This window comes from Cnephaeus nilssonii (genome assembly GCF_951640355.1).
Source record: "Cnephaeus nilssonii genome assembly, chromosome: 1".
NCBI classification, from domain to species: Eukaryota; Metazoa; Chordata; class Mammalia; order Chiroptera; family Vespertilionidae; genus Cnephaeus; species Cnephaeus nilssonii.
Window position 1 is genome coordinate 40,709,139 of NC_137072.1, and position 24,650 is coordinate 40,733,788.

The following is a 24,650-nucleotide window of genomic DNA, read 5'->3' on the forward strand; positions in this document are numbered from 1 at the left end:
ATATGACCTTCCTTCCTTCCTTCCTTCCTTCCTTCCTTCCTTCCTTCCTTCCTTCCTTCCTTCCTTCCTTCCTCTCTCTCTCTCTCTCTCTCTCTCTCTCTCTCTCTCTCTCTTCTTTCTTTCTTTCTTTCTTTCTTTCTTTCTTTCTTTCTTTCTTTCTTTCTTTCTTTCTTTCTTTCTTTCTTTCTCTTCACCTGAGGATATTTTCCCATTGATTTTTAGAAAGCATGGAAGAGAGAGGGAAAGACAGAGAGAAACATCAATGTGAGAGGGACACTTTGGTTGGTTGCCTCCTGCAGGAGCCCTGACCTGGCCCTGCCGGGAGGAGCCTGCAACCTAGGTACATGTCCTTGACCAGAATCAAACCCAGACCCTGCGGTCATCAGGCCGAGGCTCTATCCACTGAGCCAAACCGGCTAGGGCAGGATATGACATTTCTTAGCCCCTCCAGCAGCGGACCTTAGTTTTTTCCTCCAGGAGTGAGGTGGAAAAACCCTAGATCACCTTCTTGGATTCTTATTACGCAAGTTACCAAGAACACTGTGAGTGGCTTACTGGGAGTTTAGCCAATGAGCGGTCAGAAAAGGTGTTTCCTCTGCAGCTCACACACAGAGGCGGGGCCGGTGTGCCCTGGCTGGCAGGCCCTGTTCCTGTGGGCCTGCTCGCCACGGCAGCTGCTGGCAGGCAGGCCCTGCTCCCTGCTCTCTGTGGGCCCTGCTCCACCCTGCTCTCTGTGGGCCCTGCTCCCTGTGGGCCCTGCTCTGCCCTGCTCTCTGTGGGCCTGCTCGCTGCCCAGCAGTCCCCTCCTGCCCACCTGCATGCGCAGCCTCCTCCTGAGTGGTCATGACTGTTAACGGCGTCCTGACTAATTTGCATATTACCTCTCTATATATAGATACTACATTGAAATTGTTTTATTTGTCTGTTGTCCCCACTAACTGTGAGCTCCTAGAGGGCCAGGGCTTTGCCTGTTCATCTTCATCCTGAGAGCTGCACCTGGCAAAGAGCGGGATCTTATTACTTATTGGTTGACTGAAATGTGGTGGAAGTCTGTAATTGTGGTCTGTTAGACTAGGCCAGTGGTTCTCATCATGTGAGCTTCATATGTTGAGAAGGAATGAACTGCTGAATAAACTGATGAGTGTCTTGGTCAGCTCAGAGTATAAGCCTGGGAAGTACAACAACATATGTCATGAACACAAATCAACCTTAAAAATGCAGTTCTCTGCCAGCAAAATAGAGACAGACTCATAGATAGAGAGCAGGCAGAGAGCTCAGGAGGGAATTGGTGTATGTGTGTGTGAGTGTGTGTGTGTGTGTGTGTGTATCTGTGTGTGTGTAGAGATTGAGCTAAAAAGAAAAAAAAAAGTGAGATAACTCATGGACACCAACAGCAGTGTGGTGATTGTGGGGGGATGCAGTCGGATGGATGGAGGTAGATGGATGGGCATAGAGGGGATAAAAGGTGATGGAAAAAATAAAGTAAAATAATTATAAACAAAATACCCCACCTTTATCAAAGTAACCTTGGCGGTTGTTATAGGCATTTTTAATAGTATTGTTGCCATAGTCAATATTAAATGGACTTGTATACTTTGGGAAAATTTTGTTCTTGGGAAGTGGCATGAAACAGTACTACTCAATCAAAGTGCTGTGACTCAGATTGGAAATGAGGCTGCTGTGTTTGTTACCAAACACAGTTAAAGTACTGATGCTTGCAAATAATTAACATTTAAAAATACATTTAGGCCTTAGCTGGTTTGGCTCAGTGGATAGAGCGTCAGCCTGCAGACTAAAGGGTCCTGAGTTCGATTCAGGTCAAGGGCACATGCCCGGGTTGTGAGCTCGATCCCCAGTAGGGGGTGGGCAGGAGGCAGACGATCCATGTTTCTCTTTCATCATTGATGCTTCTACCTCTCTCTTCCTCTTCCTTCCTCTCTGAAATCAATAAGGATATATTTAAAAAATAATAAAAATATATTTAGAATAGTCTCAAGGTTATCTCTATGATAACATCACTCTCACTTTCCCATGTTGATATGCCTCTTAGGAGTGAAGTGCAGTACATCTAGTGTTAGAAGTTGTGTTTGGGAATATGTCTTATATATGAGGTTCACATGTTCAGAAGCACTGCCTAAGGCCATGGCCACAGATATAGCCATTTGATGGATCTTATAAAATTTGCCTTAAATTGATATACTTCCTATTTTTTCCAGGCCTTAAAAACAAGGGCCTGCTAACTTAAACCTGTGGGCCTAAGTAGAAAATATTGGAAAGAACGAGGCTAAAGGGGCTATGGTTGCAGCTTCCCCCATTGGCTCCTCTGAGGATTTGGGGGATTCTATAGCAGTATAAATATAGCTCTTTCTTTTCTCATTTCTCCTCATAGTATCAGCAACACATACTCAGGCCCTTCCTACTGGACATAATCCTTCTGGCAGTGTGGAGTCTTTAATATCTACCAAGACAATCACATGGGTACCAAGTAGACAATCCAAAATTTACTTACCTTGGAAAGGGCTTTTTGGTCAGGATATATGTCTTCAGCTTTCCCTAGTTTTGATGATGAAATTTTTGCTTAAATCCACATGAAGTCTATGTTTTCCACTCAAGCTCACTTCTTGGTTAGTGATTAAGAACTGTCTGGTCCCCATTTTTATCTTTTCACTTCTCCCTCTCTTTTCTGGCCTTCTGAAAATTATATCCTCTATTATAGTCTAGAAACTTGATACCTATTTGTCCTTTAAAAGCAATCTCTTAACCCTTACCTCCTAACCCTCATAAGGCCCCCATTTAAGTAACTCACTCAAGCTGTGATGGGTGGAGAAAGGATTCACACTCAGTTCTGTGGGGGTCCAGAGCCCACACCCTTCATCATTTTGCCAATTCTCAACTTGCTTCCTACTTCTCTTTCCAATATAATGATAAACAATATCAGGAGTGCTTGAGTGGGAAGAGCGTTCTAAAGGGAAAAAGGTTACCAGTATTTCATCTTCAGTAAGGGAAAGAATACAAAGGAAATCCTATATAATAAAGAGGTAATATGCAAATTAATTCTCACGCCCTCGCAAGATGGCTGCCTACAAGTAGGCTGGCAGGGGGGTTAGTGAGGGACGACCAAACAACTGAACCAGCAGGCTGCGTGGGCCGACTAGGCCGGAAGGGGAGGTTAGTGAGGGATGACCAAATGACTGAACAAGCAGGCTATATGGGGCGACCAGGCCAGCAGGGGGGTTAGTGAGGGATGACCAAACGACTGAACATCAGGCTTCATGGGGTGACCAGGCCAGCGGGGGGGCCATGAGGGGCAACCAGGCTGGTGGGGGGGAAGTTGGGGTCGACCAGACTGGAAGGGGGGGCAGTTAGGGGCAACTAGGCCAGCAGGGGCAGTACAGTTGGGGGCAACCAGGCTGGCGGGGAGGGGGGGCAGTGAGAGGTGACTAGGCTGGTGGGGGGGAAGTTGAGGGTGACCAGGCTGGCAGGGGGGGCAGTTAGGAGCAACCAGGCCGGCAGGGAGGGGCAGTTGGGGGTGACCTGGCCAACAGCAGGGGGTAGTTAGGGGCGACCAGGCTGGCAGGAAGGGCAGTTAGGGGTGACCAGGCAGGCAGGCAGGTGAGCGATTAGGAGCCAGCAGTCCAGGATTGTGAGAGGGATGTCCAACTGCCGGTAGGCCCGATCTATCCCTGGGATCGGGCCTACCGGCAGTTGGACATCCCCCTCAGGGCCTCGGATTGGAGAGGGTGCAGGCTGGGCTGAGGAGAACCCCTCCCATGCACAAATTTTGTGCACCGGGTCCCTAGTATTCTGTAACAAAGTATTTTTTTTTTTCTATAAAGGGCCATACAATAGGTGTTTAAACTTTACAGCTAAGTGTCTGTTGAAATTATTCAGATATTGTAGCATAAATGTGGCCATAGACAGAGGTAAACAAATGCGTTCCAACAACACATTATTTATTGATACTGAAATTTCAATCTCATATAAATTTCACTTGTTACAAATATTATTTTTCTTTCATTTTTTTTTGCAATCACTTAAAGATGAAAAAAACATTCTTTGCTTGTGCGCTGTACAAAAACAGGTCAGATTTCAGGTTTCCAATATTTAGTATTTAGGACATATTTATACTAAAAATTATTTGTTGTTTATCTGAAATTAAAATTTAACTGGACACTGTATTTGATCTGGCAACACAGCTGGCTTTGGTCTCCAGGCCATGGTTTGCAGTGCCCTATTCCATAATCATTTAGTTCTTGTGAAATATTATCTGGTTGCACTTGGTGGAGGGGTAAGGGTGTTTAAACAGACACATGCTTTGTCTATCGAGTTTTAAATAGTAATGTGATCATTAGCTCTAATGGGGTTCTCAGATGTGAAAAAACACTGAGATATTGACAAACCAGTGTTTCCAGAAAAAGAGTCATAACATTAGAGCTTAGATTTGCTGCGAAGATTCATAAAGCCAGAGTGCAAATGACCTAAAGTATTCCACTATATGATAAAGAGTGTTTCAAGGAGGAATGAGCAATACTATATTGAGCTTTCTTTCTATCACCTAGGATAGTGACCAGTTACTGAAATATTGATCATAAAATATTTTTATGTGGTTGTTTTCCCAATTCTTTAATATTCATACATTCAATGAGTCCATATTGAGTGTGTATGCACTTGCTAAGCATATTCTAAGAGCTGGCTATAAAGTAGTAAACAAAATGAACAGAAGCTTTTGCCCTCAGGGAGTTTACATTTTAGTGGAAAGATAAAAAAATAAAAACCAAATAAATAAAGTATTTGCACGGTTAGTTGCAAAAGGCAACTGGGAAAAATGAAGCAAATGAGAATTGTATCGCAGGACAGGGGAGGGGCTGTGTTTTCAATACATGGGAGTTCCCGGGAAGGTTACAGAAGGTTACCTAAAGGAAGTAAGGCAATGAGCCAACTATCCAATGAGGTGAAGAGTGTCCCAGGCAATGGATGGGCTAGTGCCAGGGCCCTGATGTTTGAGGATTAATAAAGAAGCCAGAGTGACTCAAGTAGAGTGAACAATGGGGAGAATAGCAGAAAATGAATTAGAGAGGTGACAAGGTAGAGGGTATGGCATGAAGATTATGTAGGACCTTGTAGAATTATCTTTTAGTTTGATGAAGTGAGGTAAAATTTTAGGGTTTTAAACACAGAGAGGACATGCTTTACTTAATTACCATGAATGCTGTGTCTCTGCTAGGGTACAAGGAGTGGGCCCGAGGCAGAGGACCAGTTAGGAGACTACTGAATAATCCAGGTGAGAGATGACGGTGCCTTGGATTAACACAATTGCAGTGGAGACAGTGTGAAGTCAGATTCTGGGCGATGTGGAAAGTAAAATTGACAGGGTATTCAGATGAATTTGATGTCAGACATGAAAGAAAGAGAGGAGTCAAGGATGATTCCCAGATTTTGACCTGAGCAACTGGGAGGATGAGGCTACTAATTATGGAGAAAGGGAGAACTGTGGAAGGAGTTTTGGGAAAGAATATCAGAAGTTTGGTTTAGACAAGATAAATATGAAATGCAGACAAGATAAATATGAAATGTATTAGGCTTCTCAATGGAGCTCTCAAATATGCAGCTGGATATATGAGTCTGGAGTTCAGAGGACCTGTCTGGGGTCTAGATATAAATTTGGGAATTTGGTGTATAGATGATGTTTAAGGCCAAGTAACTAGATGAGATCATCAAGGGAGTAAGTGTAGCTAGAGGAGAGATGAAGTTCTAAGAACATATTTTATAAGAGTTAGTAGAAAGGGCTTGATAGCTTCTGTATTAATCATAGCCATAAACATAATTAACATTAGGAATATTAAAATGATATGAAACAGCCCTAACCAGTTTAGCTCAGTGGATAGAGCATTGGCATGCAGACTCAAGGGTCCCAAGTTCGATTCCGGTCAAGGACATGCACCTTGGTTGCTGGCACATACCCAGTAGGGAGTTTGCAAGAGGCAGCTGATTGATGTTTCTCTCTTACTGATGTTTCTAACTCTCTATTCCTCTCCCTTCCTCTCTGTAAAAAAAGCAATAAAATATATTTTAAAAAATGATATGAAACAGTAAATGCTTTATAGTAGTAAAGATCTTTTGCTTAGTCTACTGAATATTCAGATTTGTCTTTTCTGTAAACAAAATATACATGTTTAAAACTGTTTAAACTTTTCTATCAGAACATCTAAATGATATGCATAATACTTGATCATATTCATTGTTTGATTCTTTGTAAAGCCTAGAAGAATATGTATCTTTTGGTTTAGAAAGTGCTGGTGTGTGGACAATTTAAAAAAAAATAAAAACATTTTTTGATTTTTTTTTGATTAGTTGATTCTTTTCTACTTATGTTTTGCATATCTATTTATTTATCAGTTGATCAATGGATAGAAGATTCTCTCAAGTGTCTTGGTATGGTTTTCTGAGGGCAACGTCTCCTGGGCCTAGAGCTCTTCAAACAAAACAAACAAACAAACAAAAAACCCAAGAAAAAAACATTCCTCTGATCATCAAACTATTTCCTGAAGTTAAAGCCTATGGGCCTTAGACATAAAACTAGCTGAGGAGTTCTTCATCAAACAGGAGTTTGAATCTAGACCTCAATATTATCTTCAAATGTGTAAGTATCGTTGACATTTTTAGTTGTGATTTAAAGGACATGATGGGTTATTTTTTTTTTAAAGTATATTTTATTTATTTTTTACAGAGAAGAAGGGAGAGGGATAGAGAGTTAGAAACATCGATGAGAGAGAAACATCGATCAGCTGCCTTCTGCACACCCCCTACTGGGGATGTGCCCGCAACCAAGGTACATGCCCTTGACTGGAATCGAACCCAGGACCCTTCAGTCTGCAGGCCGACGCCCTATCCACTGAGCCAAACCAGTTAGGGCATGATGGGTTATTTTTAACGTGGGAGTCCAGGCCCTGAATGTCTGGCCATGTGTTATGAGTGACCAGCCTGATCCCTAAACACCTGGTCACTCTCAGTGTGATGAAACTGCCTTATTCTGGTTTTCATGGCCACTCCAATAAGAATTTGTAGAAGCGGGCTGGCCCCAAGAAGGAGACAAGAGCGGCCTTCTCCCTGGGAGAGCCTCAGCCACATGGCACACACTGCCCAAGTCACTGCCATTGTATTCTGTGCTGAGAGGCAAGAAATGACGTGGCTCTTCTGCGGCCCGCTGCTGTTGGGACTCCTCTCCTACCCTGATGTCCTGACAGCAGCTGTGAACTCTGCCTGGCGAGTGAGTATACAGAATTGTCAGATCTTCTCGTTGGCTAGGCTAGAGGGTTTTCTCTTTCTTTCCCCCAGGAGTTCAGAAGAATGAAAGATCCTTTACTCACACTCTGTAGTTCTGTCCACTCCTGATCAAGTTTCCTTATAAAACCCATTAATCCAGAAGTAGTACCTCCTGTACCTCCCTCCTGATACTTGAATATTAGTCCCTCAATAGACTGGTGTATAAATCCTTACTAATTAATGAGTGGATATGAGGCTGATCTTGTGATCTGTCATTTCATTAATTTATTTTTTATTATGTTTATTTCTGCATAACAAATCACTGCAAAACCAAGTGGCTTACAACAATAAGTATTTTTTTAACTCCCAGTTTCTATGGGTCAGGAGTTTGGAAGCTGCTTAGTCAGGTGGTTCTGAATCAGGGTCTCAGATGATATAGGCAGATGTTGGCCAGTGCTATAGCTATCTGAAGGCTTGCCTTGGCTTGAGAGGTGTGAGATCTAGTGCATAAGTATAAGGACTGACTTATAATAATTACTAGAGGCCCAGTGCACGAAATTTGTGCACGGGGGTGGGGGGGCGTGTCCCTCAGCCCAGCCTGCACCCTCTCCAATCTGGGACCCCTCGAGGGATGTCCAACTGCCCGTTTAGGCCCGATGGGATCGGACCTAAACGGGCAGTCGGACATCCCTCTCACAATCCAGGACTGCTGGCTCCCAACTGCTCGCCTGCCTGCCTTCCTGATTGCCCCTAACCGCTTCTGCCTACCAGCCTGATCACCCCCTAACAACTCCCATGCCAGCCTGATTGATGTCTAACTACTCCCCTGCCAGCCTGTTTAACCCCCAACTTCCCTCCTCTGCCGGCCTGGTCACCCCTAACTGCCCTCCCCTGCAGGGTTGATCACCTCCAACTGCCCTCCCTTGCAGGCCTGGTGCCTCCCAACTGCCCTCCCCTTCTGGCCATCTTGTGGTGGCCATCTTGTGTCCACATGGGGGCAGGATCTTTGACCACATGGGGGCATCCATATTGTGTTGGAGTGATGGTCAATCTGCATATTACTCTTTTATTAGATAGGATAGAGGCCTGGTGCACGGGTGGGGACCAGCTGGTTTGCCCTGAAGTGTGTCCCGGATCAGGGTGGGGGTTCCCTTGGGGCATGGGGAGGCCTGAGCGAGGGGCCTGTGGTGGTTTGCAGGCCAGATACGCCCCCTGGCGACCCAAGCAGAGGCACTGGTATCTGGAATTTATTTACCTTCTACAATTGAAACTTTGTAGCCTGGAGCAGAGCCAAGCCTCCTGCTCAATCTGTGGCCGGCAGCCATTTCTGTTGGGGTTTGTGTATATCTTCTATAATTGAAACTTTGTAGCCTTAAGCGGAGGCCTGGGCCAGTCAGGGTGTGCGGAAAGCTTTGCTTCTTCCATTGCTGGGGGGCAACCCTAGCCTCCCGCTCTTTCCAGCTCCGTGGCTGCCGCCATTTCTGTTTGGATTTGTTTACCTTCTATAATTGAAACTTTGTAGCCTTGAGTGGAGGCTTAGGCCGGCAAGGGAAGGCAGAAAGCTTGGCTTCATCTGTTGCCTGGGAAACCCAAGCCTCCCTCCTGCTCTCTGTGGCTATAGCCATCTTGGTTGGGTTTATTTGCATACTCACTCTGATTGGCTGCTGGGTGTAGTGGAGTGATGGTTAATTTGCATATTACTCTTTTATTATGTAGGATTTTTTTAGGACTGATTTCTCATAGGAGCATTTGGCAATTCAACAATGATGGTAGCTAGGAATGCAAAGATGTTTAGTGATGCAGGAATGGGGATAGATATGTTGGTAGGATATGTGGAAATTGTTTTCTCATTGCTCACACTTTTTTCAGTAAAATAGGAATTGAGGTTATCAGCTGAGAATAATGGTGGGAGAAAAGGTATTGGGAGCTTGAGGAGAGAGTATAAAATGACAGACTACTGATTAAAAGAGTTTATGGACAAAGACATATAGTATGAATGGTCAGACCACTTGAGGTATACAGTCAAGCATTTAAAGCAAGACCACTCATCTGGTTTGTATTTTTCTTCACCATGTTTTTGCTATACTAAAGATGGCTTGGAATAGGAAGAAATTTGCATTCAAGTAGGATTATAGTTTTGTAAAGCAAAAGCAACAAAACTGTAGAGAGGTAAGGGAGTAAATCATCACTGACAATGGACTTTAAGTTGGGTAAGAAGAGAGATGAAGACATTGAGAAAGTGAGGAAGAGTGAATAGACGGTAGAATCAATGTTTTCGCCATATCAGTGGTATGGAAGAATTGTAGGCTGCAGAAGACAGAGGTGAATGATAGGAGGTGATTGGAGAGAGTGGGATGCATGGAATTACCACTAAGGAGAAGCTAGTTATTAATAGCACCAAGGTCTAGGGTATTGATTGCAGGAGTGAGTAGATAGGTTGGGTAGAGGAAATGAAGGGAATCCTGGATATTTTGGCAATATCAAGGAGGAGTTATGGGTGATATAATCTGATGACAGAAATTCAAAATTTTTAGGAATGAGGGAGGATTGAAAAACTGTCTGAAAGCAGCAATAAAGAGCAAGGAAGACCTGTGCTTACTTCTAGGGCTAGTGCTATAGAACCCTGGGAGACAAAATAAACTGCATGAAGAGGACTGTAGAGTAGCAGTTTCATCAGCGGAGAGCCAAGTTTCCTTTGAAGCAAGAAAGGGGAAAGCATTCAGGCAACAGTTGGAAAATGAACATGGGAGATTTTGCTGATGGCTGACTGAGTGTTGGAGGATAGAGTGGAAAGATGGTAGAACCTGGGCTGGATGGGAGCAGGACACAAAACAGGCTTCAGAGGCTAACAGGGATTCAACCATGAGAATCGGGAGTCAGCCCAGGGGTCTAGGGGTAGCCTGGCATAGTGTGGATAAAGTTCATGGTGAGATCAGTCTCAGCGGGTCCGAGGCTCTGAGTGTTGTAGGGGAGAAAAGAAAGCTCTGGCAGAGGGGTGGGCTGTCTCAGGTTCTCACTGCCAGGAACCAATTAAGTAAAATTTCAGTCCTGGTCTCCCCAGCTCCAAAGTCAATGCCCTTTCCTCTCCATCCTTCCCATTTAAAGTACTGACTAAGGTCTAGCCTGATAACTTGTTAGAAACGTGGACTCTCAGGCCCACTCTGGATCTATTAAATTTGAACCTACATTTTAACATAATCGCCAGGTGATTCATGTCATTGCTAGAATTTGAGCCACATTGCTCTGCACTACATATTTTTCAACCTCTTAAAAATTAACATCCACTTAATGAGATCCCATGTAATAAAAAAAGAATAGATTTTTTTTTTTTTGTAATAAAGGCTTTTGGAACCTTCTAAGACTTCACAGAATATTTCAAAATAAAGGTATACAAACATTGGAGATAGATGAGTAAGAGATAAAAAATGCCTGCCATATTTAGTTATCTGGCAGATTACTAGTCCAGTAAAGTGTTCCTTTCTGAAGTTTTAGGGTGTGGACGAAAGGGGCCACATGCTGACCTGACAAGCTCAGGCAAGGCCTGCGTGGCGGTCTTGCAAACTCAGAGACCTAAAGTAACCACAAAGGATGGTCTGAAGTTAAACTTTAACTAAAAGCAGTTATGGTGGGTAGTTATATCCTAGGCTGGTATTTTCACTGACAAGGTCAAACTTTACCTTAACTGAGCCTATCTGTCTTTTTGCATCTATGATAACATACCCTTGAAATGTCTGGGTAACTTGTAACTTCCCTTATACTGGACCGCTTGGGGCACAACCTAATGTACCTGGGCACCAGGATAGATACCACAAATTCCTTCATTGTTATCATGTTAATTGTTCCTGCACCCACCTAAGTATGTTCTATCATTTTACTTTTTATTCAATCCCAGGAGTTTCCCCTGCTTTGCTTTCTTCTGCCTCACTAGTCTATCACCAATGGATTTCATGTAACTCACCTACATCCTTCCCTTTGCAATCCTCTATAATAATAAAAGTGTAATATGCTAATTAGACTGGACATCCTTCCAGACGACCTTCCGGATAAAGCCAGGGCTGTGAGGGAAGCCCGAGTCCTGGGTGCCAGAGGGAAGCTGGTGCCAGCAGCCAGGGAAAGGAAGGCCTACTCTTGCAAGAATTTTATGCATCAGGCTTCTAGTATATAACAAAACCCTAATATGCAAATCAACTGAATGGTGGAATGATCAATCGGTATGATGCACACTGACTACCAGGGGGCAGACACTCAATGCAGGAGCTGCCCCCAGCCTGCAGTCCCCAGGCCAGCCAAGGCGGGTGCCAGTGGGGGACCCTGATCGCTCCACTGGTCACCCCACAGATCAGCTCTGATCGCCGGCCAGGCCTAGGGACCCTACCCACGTATGAATTTCATGCACCAGACCTCTAGTATATAAATATAGATGTAACCCGCCATTCTCCAGAGCATTATCTCAATTAGTTGAGGTTCTGCTTCCCAGCAATTATAGACAGTTTGGCTCAAATAAACTCACAAAAATTCTTTACAGGTTTGAATGTTTTTATGTTAACAAGGGCTATGTGTGGAGAAACCCCTGATGCATTTGAGATTAAATCCTTCCTAGTTGGATTCTGGTATTGCCACCGGCCTTATTTATAAGTAAACCAGAACTATTAGGAATAGAAATGGGGAGGTAAATGAGTGTTTATTTTCTTTAACTCTTATTAATCTTAGCTCTGGTGTTTGTACCAAAGAAAGAAATTACTTGTATTTATTCTTATGGCTAAATTGCTAGGAATAAATTAGGAAAGGAAAAAAAAAAAAAAATAACCACGTGGGATAATTGACTGAAAAACAAATGTCAGTAAAAGTAAACAGAATGGATTCCACTAAATCTACTTGCAAAAATGTCAGAGGAGTTGACTTGTTTTCCCTCACAATATTTGTGCTGGTATAAAGTTTAATTAAATTTCTCCATAGAGACTGGGTATTTCACTAGATGTCACTTTGAGATTTTTCTCAATGAAGGACTGCATTCTGATTAAGTGATGCAACATTTGTCCTCAGTAGTAGAGCTATGACAATTGACACCTCTCTTCCCCAACTCTCCCAGGCTTACTAAGCAGCAGGAAAGAAGGAGCACTTGCCACTGAACCAGTACTTCCGAGGCTGGACCAGTCCTGCTTTGGTCACTAAGGAGCTGTGTGACCTTGAGCAAGTCTCTTAAGACCTCCAGCATATTAAGTATTAGAGACATCAATTTGCCTGACACATACGTTCAACAGTCAGTTCTGAAACCCTTCCTGCTCTAGCAGCTTCTGGCTCTGTTGTATTACAATGTTACACAAATACACAGCCAGTGACATTTAGCAAAATAAATAGGAATTTGGGGAATTTTAAAAACTAATAAACTTTTCACTGAGCTGGAGTCATCAGGTAACTGCATATTATTTTAGAATGAGAAATTAAAAAGAGTAATATGTTTGCCTACACTTTTAGGTCTTAGGCTTTCTTTACCTTTAATATTTCATTTATTAGACTTATCATGTAAATAGTGCTGATCTTTCTTGATTTTAGCCATATTTCCAAGCTATTGGAGAATGACAAAGGGTAACTGTTTCTGCATATATCATTATTTTCTTCTTTTTGGGGGGTATCTTATAAGCTGTTGGGGAAAATGTTAGATATAATAACTATTTTTAAAAAATAAGGACATCTAGGTTGTGCATCTAGGTTAACACACCTTTGAAATTCCAGAGTCATCCTCTGTTCAGACCCCTTCGAGGCATAACCATCTCCAGGAAGCATGCAATCTTGTTAACTATCCTATAATCCAAGGATGTCAGACTCAAAAGCTAACACGGGCCAAATAAACAAGGTTTAAGTGTATGTGGGCCACAAAAGAAACAAAAGCTTCAATTTTCATAGAAACATAGGTTTATTTAGATAGACACATGCTGAATACAAAGGGCTGAAATAAATGAGTAATCATTAACATAAAATAATAGAACATTTTAATAAAAATCAATATTTTTTCTTGCACATTAATTTACCAGACACAAATTAATAAGCACAACACAAATAAAACTATCTTTCTTGTTCTCTGAAAGCAAAATATTTCCTGTTGCACACACCAAACAAGTCAATCCAAGACTAATGAAGTGGCAATCAGCTGCTAAAATATTTGCTGCTGGTATTAGTAGAGAGAAATGCTGCACCTGTGCATAAGGCATGTAAGGGAAGTGAATGCAACACGATTACAGTAATCAGTCATTAGTGAATGTTGTAGTTTGTTATTAATAACTAGAGGCCCAATGCACTAAAATTTGTGCAAGAGTAGGCTTTCCTTCCTCCGGCTGCCGGCACCAGCTTCCCTCTGGCACCCGGGACCCAGGCTTCCCTCCTTCCACCACCGGCAGGCACCCGGGACCCCAGCTCGCTTCTCCCAGGCCACCCGCAATCACCCAGGACCTGGCTGGCTTCCCTCTGGCCCTGGCTTCATCAGGAAGAATGTCCAGTCTAATTAGCATATTACCCTTTTGTTATTATAGACTAGAGGCCCAGTGCACCAATTCGTGCATGAGTGGGGTCTGGCCAGTCCAGCCCCAATGAGGGCGGATTGGGGCTGGGCCTGTCAGGAGGAGGAGATGGTGGGAGGTTGGCCAGGAGGGAGGTTGGCCAGCCGGACCGCCCTGATCAGGGTCTGATCAGGGCTGGGCTGGCTGGGGGGAGGGGCTGTGGGCGATTGGCCAGTGGGCCCCGCCCCCAATTAGGGTTGGAGGGCCGATTGGGGGCAGGGCCGGCCATGGGGAGGGGCTGTGGATGGTTGGCTGGCCAGGGGGGCTGATCTGGGATGGGACTGGGCAGGGTGAGGAGCTGCAGGAGATTGGCCAGTCCCGCCCCTATTGGGGTGGGGGGTTCAATCAGGGGTGGGGCCAGCCAGGGGAGGGGCTGTGGGCCTATCATGGTGGGGTGGGCTGATTGGGGGTGGAGCTGGCCAGGGGGAACGGGAGGTGGGGCATTTGGCTGGCTGGCCCCACCCTTGGATGGGGTGGGAGAGTCTGATCAGGAGTGGGCTGGCTGTCGGGGGTCCCTCAGCCCGGCTTGCACCCTCTCACAGTTTGGGAGCCCTTGGGAGATGTCTGACTGATGGCTTAGGCCCGCTCCCCATGGGGAGCGGGCCTAAGCTGTCAGTCGGACATCCTTAGTGCTGTTGCAGAGGCAGGAGAGGCTCCTGCCACTGCCGCTGCACTCGTCAGCGTGAGCTGGGCTTCTGGCTGAGCGGCGCTCCCCCTGTGGGAGCACACTGACCACCAGGGGCTGCTCCTGTGTTGAGCGTCTGCCCCCTGGTGGTCAGTGTGCGTCATAATGACCAGTTGTTCTGCTGTTCAGTTGATTTGCATATTATCCCTTTATTATATATTAGAGGCCCGGTGCACGAAATTTGTGCACTGGGGGTGGAGGGGTTGTCCCTCTGCCCAGCCTGCACCCTCTCCAATCTGAGATCCCTCTCACAATCCAGGATTGCTGGCTCACAACCACTTGACTGCCTGCCTGCCTGATTGTCCCTAACCGCTTCTGCCTGCCAGCCTGATCACCCCCGAACCACTCCCCTGCCAGTCTGATCAATGCTTAACTGCTCCCCTGCCGGCCTGGTCGCCCCCAACTGCCCTCCTATGCCGGCCTGGTCACTTCCAGCTGCCCTCCCCTGCAGGCCTGGTCCCCTCCAAATGCCCTCCCCTGCAGGCCTGGTCCCCTCCAATTGCCCTCCCCTGCTGGCCTGATTGCCCACAACTATCCTCCCCTGCTGGCCATTTTGTGGCAGCCATCTTTGACCACATGGGGCAACCATCTTGTAGGAGGGTGTGAGGGTCAATTTGCATATTATCTCTTTATTATATAGGAGGATTATGTATAACAGGATATTGTAAAACTTAAGTTACAAAATTTTTATTAAAACTTTTCTTACATACCAATATATTGGCTGGGCCACAAAAATATTCCTTGTGGGCCTCATGTGGCCCGTGGGCTGCGAGTTTGACATGCTTGCTGTAATCATAGAAATCCCTCTCCCCTTCCTGTTCCCTGCTGTGCTTTCTCTCATCTTTTTGTAATCTTCCTTAGTTCCCTCCTTAATTCCAAATGCATAAAAGAAAACTGTAAAACTGTCTTTCTCTGGAGCATTTGAAATCTTGCTTCCAGGCATGTCATCTGTTTGGCTCAAATAGACTCAAGTAAATGCTTACAAAAATTCTCCACAGGTTTGGAAGTTCTTATATCAACATTTTCAACTTTAGTAATGCCTCAAAAATAAATTTAGGTGTGTTTTTTTTTTTTTCTTGTGATATACCTTTTATGTGGGAGAAAGATCAAAATAGACTTGTGCATGGAAAGAAAATTGCAGCCTACTTTTGTCAATAAAATACTAAAGAATTCCTTCAGTAATCAAAAGTAGTCTTTTTCAGGCAAGTGTGAAATTGGCTTTTGTTTAGTGGAGAAATAAATAGAAATGAGAAAGAATCTCTTTTTAATAAAAACTTTATGGTATGTCCATTCAGCTGCCATGTCACATGAGCTAAATAGCTGGATTTGTGACATCCAGAAAGCAAAGAAATCATGAACAAAAGTGTAAAGAAAATAATATGTCTGAAAATTAAACACTTGAGCTTTCAGTCTTGCCAGTGGATCTTCTAAAACTGCAAGCTGCATAATATTTGTGTTGTAAACAATCATGCTGTTTGTACCTATTTTCATTTTTAAACTAAATATATAACAACAATGGAGCTCAATTAAAAGCAGATTAACCACATAGCTAGGTATAATTGATTATGGTAGATTTGGCTTGGTTAAATCCACTTAGAGTCTCCCTAAGGAGGCATACCATTTTGGCTTCTACTTGGTGGATAAAAAAGGGGCTCTATCATAAATCTAACCGAAAGTAACTTCACAGGATGATCTGATCCTAAATTCCTACCAGGGCAGATTATGGTGGGTGGGTAGTCATGCCCCAGGCATATAACTGGTTTATTAAAAGGTTTATCTTTGGAGTCTCCACCGCCTAGGCTCACAGTAGCGTGGCCGCTCGGAGCAGATCTACAAGGAGGAGCGCGGAGCGACCCAAACCGAACACATGGCTCCCACCCAAGCCCATGCGGTGGCCCAGCAAGTACAGCAGGTCCCTGTGGCCACCTACACGGACCACAGGATGCTGAATGCTGATGAAGACTCGCCTTCCTCTCCAGAGGACCCCTCTTGCGATGACTCCGAGATACTCAGCTCCACAGCCGCTGACGAGGTCACAGCCCATCTGGCTGCTGCCGGTCCGGCGGGGATGGCTGCCGCTGCCGCTGTGGCCACAGGGAAGAAACGGAATCGGCCTCACGTGTTTGAGTCCAATCCATCCATCCGGAAGAGACAGCGAACACGCATGCTTCGGAAACTTCGAGCCACGTTAGAGGAATATACTACTCGAGTGGGACAGCAAGCTATTGTCCTCTGCATCTCACCCTCCCCACCCACCCCGGTGTTTAAAGTGTTCGGTGCGGCGCCGTTGGAGCAGGTGGTGCGGAAGTACCAGAGCGCGATCCTGGGCGACCTGGAGTGCGCCCTGGCGCAGCACGCCCCTGGGCCGCAGGAGGGGAACCCGGAGCTGCCGCCGCTCGCCATCGACGGAATTCCCGTCTCTGTGGATAAAATGACCCAGGCCCAGCTTCGGGCATTTATCCCAGAGATGCTCAAGTACTCCACGGGTCGGGGGAAACCAGGTTGGGGCAAAGAACGCTGCAAGCCCATCTGGTGGCCTGAAGATATCCCGTGGGCGAACGTCCGGAGGGATGTCCGCACAGAAGAGCAAAAGCAGAGGGTTTCGTGGACCCAAGCACTCCGGACCATAGTTAAAAACTGTTATAAACAGCATGGGCTGGAGGACCTTTTGCACGCTTTTGAAGATCAGCAAACACAAGCACAGGCCGCGACCACACACAGTATAGCCCATCTTGTTCCATCACAGACCGTCGTCCAGACCTTTCGGAACCCTGATGGCACTGTCTCCCTTATCCAGGTCGGCACAGGGGCAACAGTAGCCACATTGGCTGATGCTTCGGAATTGCCCACCACAGTCACTGTTGCCCAGACGAATGATTCTGCTGTGGCAGACGGAGAGGTGGAACAAAACTGGGCCACGTTACAAGGAGGTGAGATGACCATCCAGACGACACAAGCTTCAGAGGCCACACAGGCAGTGGCATCATTGGCAGAGGCCGCAGCGGGAGCTTCTCAGGGGATGCAACAGGGAGCTACCGTCACCATGGCGCGCAACAGTGAAGCTGCCGCCCATGCTGTCGCCACATTGGCCGAAGCCACCTTGCAAAGGGGGGGACACATCGTCCTGTCTGGGGAAACCGCAGCAGCCGTTGCAGCACTCACTGAAGCCCAAGACGCTAATGGACTGGTCCACATCCCTGTGAGCATGTACCAAACTCTGGTAACCAGCCTCACCCAAGGCAACGGGCCGGTGCAGGTTGCCATGGCCCCTGGGACCACCAGGACAGCAGGCAGCACAGTCAGCATGGACGGCCAGGCGGTGGAAGTGATGACGTTGGAACAGTGACATGCAGCCATATCATGGCATCGTTTTCTAGTCTACTTCAGACATTGTCACACATTGCAGAGGTGCAATCAAATGGAGTTAAGTCCCTCAACTTTGGAAGGAAATTATTGTTAATCCTTTTTTAAAAAAGGAAGAAAGGCAGCGAATTTTGGAATTGCATTTTTTAAAGCACCACTCTTGATTTTCTGGGATTGGTGGAATAAGATACTGCGTTGTTAGTTTCACTGCCCCTAAAGAGCCAAATTGTGGCAGGACTTCTTTCTGCGAAAATGTGTGTATACTTAAGTGTGTGTATATGCAAATGTGAATATATGTATATGTGTACAGATGGATATAAACATTTACATATATTTACAGTATATATGTGTACATATCTACACTAATAAAAGAGAAAGATGCAAATTGACTGTACCTTTGTGATGCCTACCAGCCAATCGGGAGTGAGTATGCAAATTAACCAAACAAAGATGGTGGGTTAATTTGCATACACAGGTGCCCAGCGGGCGGGGGGGGGGGGGGGTGGGATGCTTGCGTTGTCGTCATGGTGACGATGTAGGCATTTTGCACTGCCCCAGCTGCTCTGGACCTCTGGGCAGCATGGAAAGGTGGAAAGGCGGCCCTGGGCTGGAGCAAAGGCTGTGCCGGCAGCCAGGGTAAGGAAGGCCCATTCTGCATGAATCTTCATGCATCAGGTGTCTAGTATATACATATACTAGAGGCCCGGTGCACGAATTTCGTGCAGGGGGCGGGGGGAGGGGTGTCTTTCAGCCCAACCTGCACCCTCTCCAATCTGGGACCCCTTGGGGGATGTCTGACTGCCTGTTTAGGCCCTATCCATGGGATCAGGCCTAAACAGGCAGTCAGACATCCCTTTCACAATCTAGGACTGCTGGTTCCCAACTACTCGCCTACTTGCCTTCCTGATTGCTCCTAACTGCTCTGCCTGCCAGCCTGATCACCCCCTAACCACTCCCCTGCCAGCCCGATCGATGCCTAACTGCCCTCCCCTGACACCCGGTCACCCCCAAATGCCCTCCCTTGCATATTCCCTCTTTATTAGATAGGGTTTTTTCTTTAGCATATTGGACAGTCCTAACTGGTTTGGCTCAGTGGATGGAGCACTGGCCTGCAGATTCAAGGGTCCTAGGTTCGATTCTGGTCAAGGGCATGTACCTTGGTTGGGGGCACATACCCAGTCGGGAGTTTGCAGGAGGCAGTTGATTGATGTTTCTTTCTCATAGATGTTTCTAGCTCTCTATCCCTTTCCCTTCCTCTCTGTAAAATATCAATAAAATATATATTATAAAAAAAGAAACATTTAAGATTCCTCTATATCTGCCTGGCTGGTGTGACTCAATGGTTGAAACCCCAGGCTGCCACTGCTGGAGGGGTTCTGGCCCTGGCCAGGCTGAGACCCCAGCCCAAGGCTGCCGCCTCTGCCCACCCAGATGACACCCCATCTCAGCCTGGCTGTGGATAGCCCGGTGGGTGCCTTCCCTGGCCTGAAGATCACACATTGGGGGTGCACTGCGCTGCTGGCCTGACACCGCAGCCCCAAGCCTCACGGCAGGCTTCGCCCCGATCGTGATCATCTCAGGGGCGGGGCGCTGCCGGCCTGACACCCCAGCCAAAAGCCCCAAGGCCAGCTTCGCGCCAGATCACGCTTGGCTCGGGGGGCGGGTCGCTGCCAGCCCGACACCCCGGCCAAAAGCCCCCCGGCCTGCTTCGCCCCGATCGCGCTCATCTCAGGGGCGGGGCGCTGCTGGTCTGACACCCCGGCCAAAAGCCCCTCGGCCTGCTTCGCCCCGATCATGCTCTGCTCTGGGGCAGGTCGCTGCCATCCTGACACACTGGCCAAAGGCCCTGAGGCCTGCTTCGCGCCGGATCACGCTCATCTCAGGGGCGGGGCGCTGCTGGCCTGACACACCGGCCAAAAGCCTCGCGGCCTGCTTCGCCCCGGATCGCGCGCGGCTTGGGGGGCGGGTCGCTGCCGGCCTGACACCCCGGCCAAAGGCCCTGCGGCCTGCTTCGTGCCGGATCACGCTCATCTCAGGGGCGGGGCGCTGCCGGTCTGACACCCTGGCCAAAAGCCCCACGGCCTGCTTCGCCCGGATGGCGCGTGGCTTGGGGGGCTGGTCGCTGCCGGCCTGACGCCCTGGCCCCAGGCCCCGTGGCCCGCTTTGCCCTGGATCCCACACGGCTCAGGGGGTGGGTCGCCGCTGGCCTGACACCCCGGCCAAAAGCCCTGCTGCACGCTTCGCCCCCGATCACACGCAGCTCGGAGGCAACCAGATGGACACCCCGGACTGCCGCCACTGGGCAGACTTAGGGACTCCGCTGGGGCTCGGGGCTAAGAGGACTGGGCGCCGCCATCTTGTGGCCATGGGTGCAGCCATTTTTTGTCACGGAGTGATGGTTAATTTGCATATTACCCTTTTATTAGATAGGATATATGAAACCTGCATGGAATTATCTGTATGAAGTTAAGGTGTGCTGTGGAAAAAAATAATTCACCCAGTTTAGTGGGTGTAGGGTACGTGGCCAGACACAGTCACCAATTTTTATTGATACCAGGGTCATGGATTGAGCTACTGACAACTCATATGGAGGTGACTGTGGTCTTCAACAAAGCTGCCTCCCAGTGGTCACCCAGAACTCTCCCTGCTGGACTCCCCCAGGGAAGGAAGTTTCAGAACTGTGGGGTCCAGAAATTGTGCTTGCAAGGTCCAGGGGCCCCATGGTCTGGCAGCTGAGCCGCTCCTGGGGCTGGCCCAGGTGCTGACCTTGCCACAGGCGGGTGAATGTCCTTAAAGCTCCCAGGCAGGGACAAGAAGGTTTTCCTCAACCTCCCATCACCCCTTCCCAGGAAACCTCTTGATCTCATGACTGTTAAATACGGCTTTGGTTTTAAGATCAGTCCTAAACTGGTCATGTGTATGAACTGAAGGTAACAGAAATATTAAGGGTTTGAGGAGTGTGTGAGCATTGTGTGTTTGTGGGTGTGTGGAGGGGGAGAGAATGGGAGAGGGAGTGGGAAAAGTTTGGAAGGGAAAGGAAGAAGGGAGAGAAAAACTCAAAAGACCAGGGTTCACCAGTGAAAACAATTTTCTACTTCTCTAACTCTGTAGCTTCACAGAGAGGAGATTGGAGCTGACAGGGCACCTGCTCAGGCCATCACACTGGGCTGGGGGCATAAGAAGAGAAAAGAAGGGATTGGGGTGTTTCCTGAGGTCTGAGGTCAGGCCCTCTCAGAAGGGACCTCGCATCCTAGTGGGCCCAGGCCCTGCACAGCTGCCTCCTCACGGGTGACCCTGGGTCTGGGCTTCTCTGTAACTCTTCAAGTCTGGGATTTCTCAGCTGCAAGTCCTGAGTATCCAGTGGCTAAATTCATCTGACTTTTCGACAGGCCAAATCTCTGCTGCTTGAGTACAGGGACAACTCTTCCCCTTTCCTCTGGGCCCCCCATGTGTGATAAAGTATTTAATGTTGTTTTTTTTTTAATGTGACATTAAAAGATTATTCATGTCTTGCTCAGCCTTTAAGGAAAGTTTCAGATTCTTGTATTTGCTTGTTTTATATAAAACTAGATGCCTGATGCATGGATTCATGCACCGATGGGATCCCTCGGCCTGGCCTTCGGGGATCGGGCTGAAACCAGCTCTCCAACATCCCCCAAGGGGTCCCAGATTGTGAGAGGTGCAGGCCAGGCCAAGGGACCCCACCAGTGCATGATCAGGGCCCAGGGGGATGGCGGGAGGGCTCCAGGATGTATCCAGCCTGTCTTGCCCAGTCCCGATCTGCCGAACCCCAGCAACAAGCTAACCCACCGGAGCATCTGTCCCCTCATGGTCTGTGCACATCATAGCGACTCGTTGAACGAATGGTCCCACACTTAGCATATTAGGCTTTTATTATATAGGACTAGAGGCCCGGCTGAGGGACCCCCGCCGGGTAGGCCTGGCTGAGGGACCCCCGCCTCCAGTGAACTTTCATGCACTGGAGGCGGGGGTCCCTCAGCCAGGCCTACCCTTTCTCACAGTCCGGGAGCCATCAGGGGTGGGAGGTGACCTGGCAATCAGGGGAAGGCAACGCCCCATCACAGCTCTGCTGCTGCCACTGCCAGCAGTGCAAGCCTCGGCCAGCCCTGGTTACTTGAGCCTCGGGTGGCCCTGGGTGGCTGGGCAGCCGCCATCCGAGGCTTGCCTGTACCTCGGACCAGCCCTGAGCGGCTGTGGGACTGGGGGACTCTGGAGGCAGGCACGCGGAGCTGAGGGGACTGGGTGCCACCATCTTGTGGCTGTGGGCACTGCCATCTTTGAGGGTGTGACAGTCAATTAGCATATTCCCTCCTTATTGGCTGTGGGTGCTGCCATCTTTGAGGGCGGGGCAGTCAATTAGCATATTCCCTCTTTATTAGATAGGATTATCCAATGTTAAAACAAATAAAAGGTTTATCTTTGCCTTAAACAAGCCCTGTCCTTTGTTTTTGTGCATCTAGGTTAACACACCTTTAAAATGCCTCCTTTTCAGACCCCTGGGAAGTATAACCACTCTCAACAGAGCACACAATCTTGTTAAATGTTCTGTCATTTAATCCCCACCTTGCCTTGCTTTCTACTATCTTCATGTAACCTTCGTAACATTCCTCCCTCCCCCCTCCTTTATTCCAAATGTATAAAAGAAACTACAAAACTGTCCTCTTCTGGAGCATTTGAGATCTTGCTTCTTGGTATTGTCATCAATTTGGCTCAACTAAATTTTATAAAAACTCTCTACAGGTTTGGACATTTCTTACATCAACATACTGCTCTGAGATATAGTGGGCCATAGATTTTAGGCAGAGTGCTAATTAATCATGTAATAAATGAAACATTCCAACTATTTAAATATGGTGCATGTGAGTGGGTGAGATGGTAAATTACTTTGCCCTTAAATCCAAAGCCAATTCATTTCCCCACTTCTGCTCCCTTGTGTATTTGTCTATTGTTTTTCTTTTATTCCTGATAAAAGGAAACTACCTGATATCAAAATCACATTTTCCTGACATGTAGCTTTTACTTTTGGTGGATGCTACTTAGAAAATACCTAAGGGTGCTTCAATTTCTGATTTTGATTGATTGTGGTGAAGGTGGTAGGCATACCAGGAAGTTTGGTAAACATATTTAGTGGTATTTTATTTACTGGATGCTTTGCTATGACTCTTGCACTAAGCACTTGGTAAATATTTTCTGATTTTTGGTCTCTTTTTATTTTACCTACTTATGATTTGTAAATATAGGAACATATTTTGACTTGTGAAAATTCGCAAAGAAGTTGACCAAGTGGGCAAATGCCACTGAAGAAGGGTAGAAACCTTTGTGAGAAACATTGTAATAACAGGAGGAAACCTTTCTTTATAGGTGGTCACCGATTTCAGAGAAAATACTTTAAGAACTCACATATTCAAAAGAGTTAATTAAATTTATTTTTCTTTTAAAGAGGAAAACTTTCCACAGAGTCATCTTTAGGAACCAGACTAGGAAAGAGAGAAAGTTGGGAGTTAGATAGGAGGACAAGGTAATGAGACATTTGGAGGATCATAGCTGACATTACCCATAACCATTACTCTTTGCTCAGAATCCTTCTTCCTTGTTAATTAATGTGGATTCTTATTCTAAGTGTACCTTAGAAGATAAAAAGAATTCCCCTAACCGATTCTGAAAGTTTCTCCTATTAATAACAAAGTTGCTGGAGTTTAAAATTTTTATTTTTGAATGTAAGTGACTGTCCTTTTTATCCTTATAATTTATTCTTTCTTTTAGCACACATTTATGGGGCTGGTCACCAGACAAAGAAATGAGGATATAACGATGAAGTAGGCCCATAACTTGCCTTTACAAAGCTTAAAGCAATAGGTGGTACAGCAACAGTCTGAGAATGTTTTTGATATATATAAAAAGTTTATTTAAGTCAGGGTTTCTCATCCTCTATCAAATCTTGATAATGTTTCAGTGCACATGGGGATTATCTTTATGAAATTTATGATGAGAATAATAAAATACAGAGTAGTATGGGAGAAAAATTAATATTTACTGGTAATTTACATGAAATTCAATACGTAATTTCATTAAGATATATAAAATCATTTGAAAAATTTTGGTAAGACTTTTAAATTATGACACTGATGAGAAATTATCTGCATACATATCAGACAATGCTTTTAAAAAGTATTTTTTCATTTACAAATTTATGCCAGTTAAAATTATTATCTAAGAGTCTAAAATCTTTTAATTTTATTTCAGTGACAGATGTAATGTTAAAATATCTTGTAATAATGTAAACAGATATAGAATCTAACCTGACTTTTTAATATCAAGTATTTAAAATAATAAAGCTGTAATTGATAGAAATGCATAAGTAGTTAGAGTGGTCACCCTGTAACTCACTTATACATAACTACAAGGTAAGTAATACCAAAGAGAAGTAAGGGAGTTAGGGATTGGGGCTACTACTTGGAGGTGTGCTTGCCAGACTCTCTCTTAATTTATCAGCCTACGCTTTGCCATTGTACCTTGGGTTCCATGTATATTCCATGGAACGTTAACTCCATGGATGCATTAGCCTGGAATGTGACCTCTTTCAGTAGCTTCTTGGGATGCATGTCCATGATGGGCAGCAGTGTGCCACTAGCTGGTGAAGTAGATGCTTATGTAATACTAGAGGCCCAGTGCACAAAATTCATGCATGCGGGGGGGTGGGGGGGTCCCTCAGCCCTGCCTGCACCCTCTTCAATCTGGGACCCCTAGAGGGATATCCGACTGCC

At 46.2% G+C, this 24,650-nt stretch overlaps 1 protein-coding gene across 1 annotated transcript; it reads left to right on the forward strand.

Annotated features, from left to right (window-relative positions):
* Nucleotides 1-7,180: 7,180 nt before the first annotated feature.
* LOC307102759 (nuclear respiratory factor 1-like) lies at nucleotides 7,181-17,848 on the forward strand (the record flags this gene model as incomplete). The annotated part of the gene is made up of 2 exons (XM_079776418.1): nucleotides 7,181-7,267; nucleotides 16,313-17,848. The coding sequence occupies 2 exons, from the start codon at nucleotides 7,181-7,183 to the stop codon at nucleotides 17,846-17,848; spliced, it is 1,623 nt and encodes a 540-aa protein (XP_079632544.1).
* Nucleotides 17,849-24,650: the final 6,802 nt, after the last annotated feature.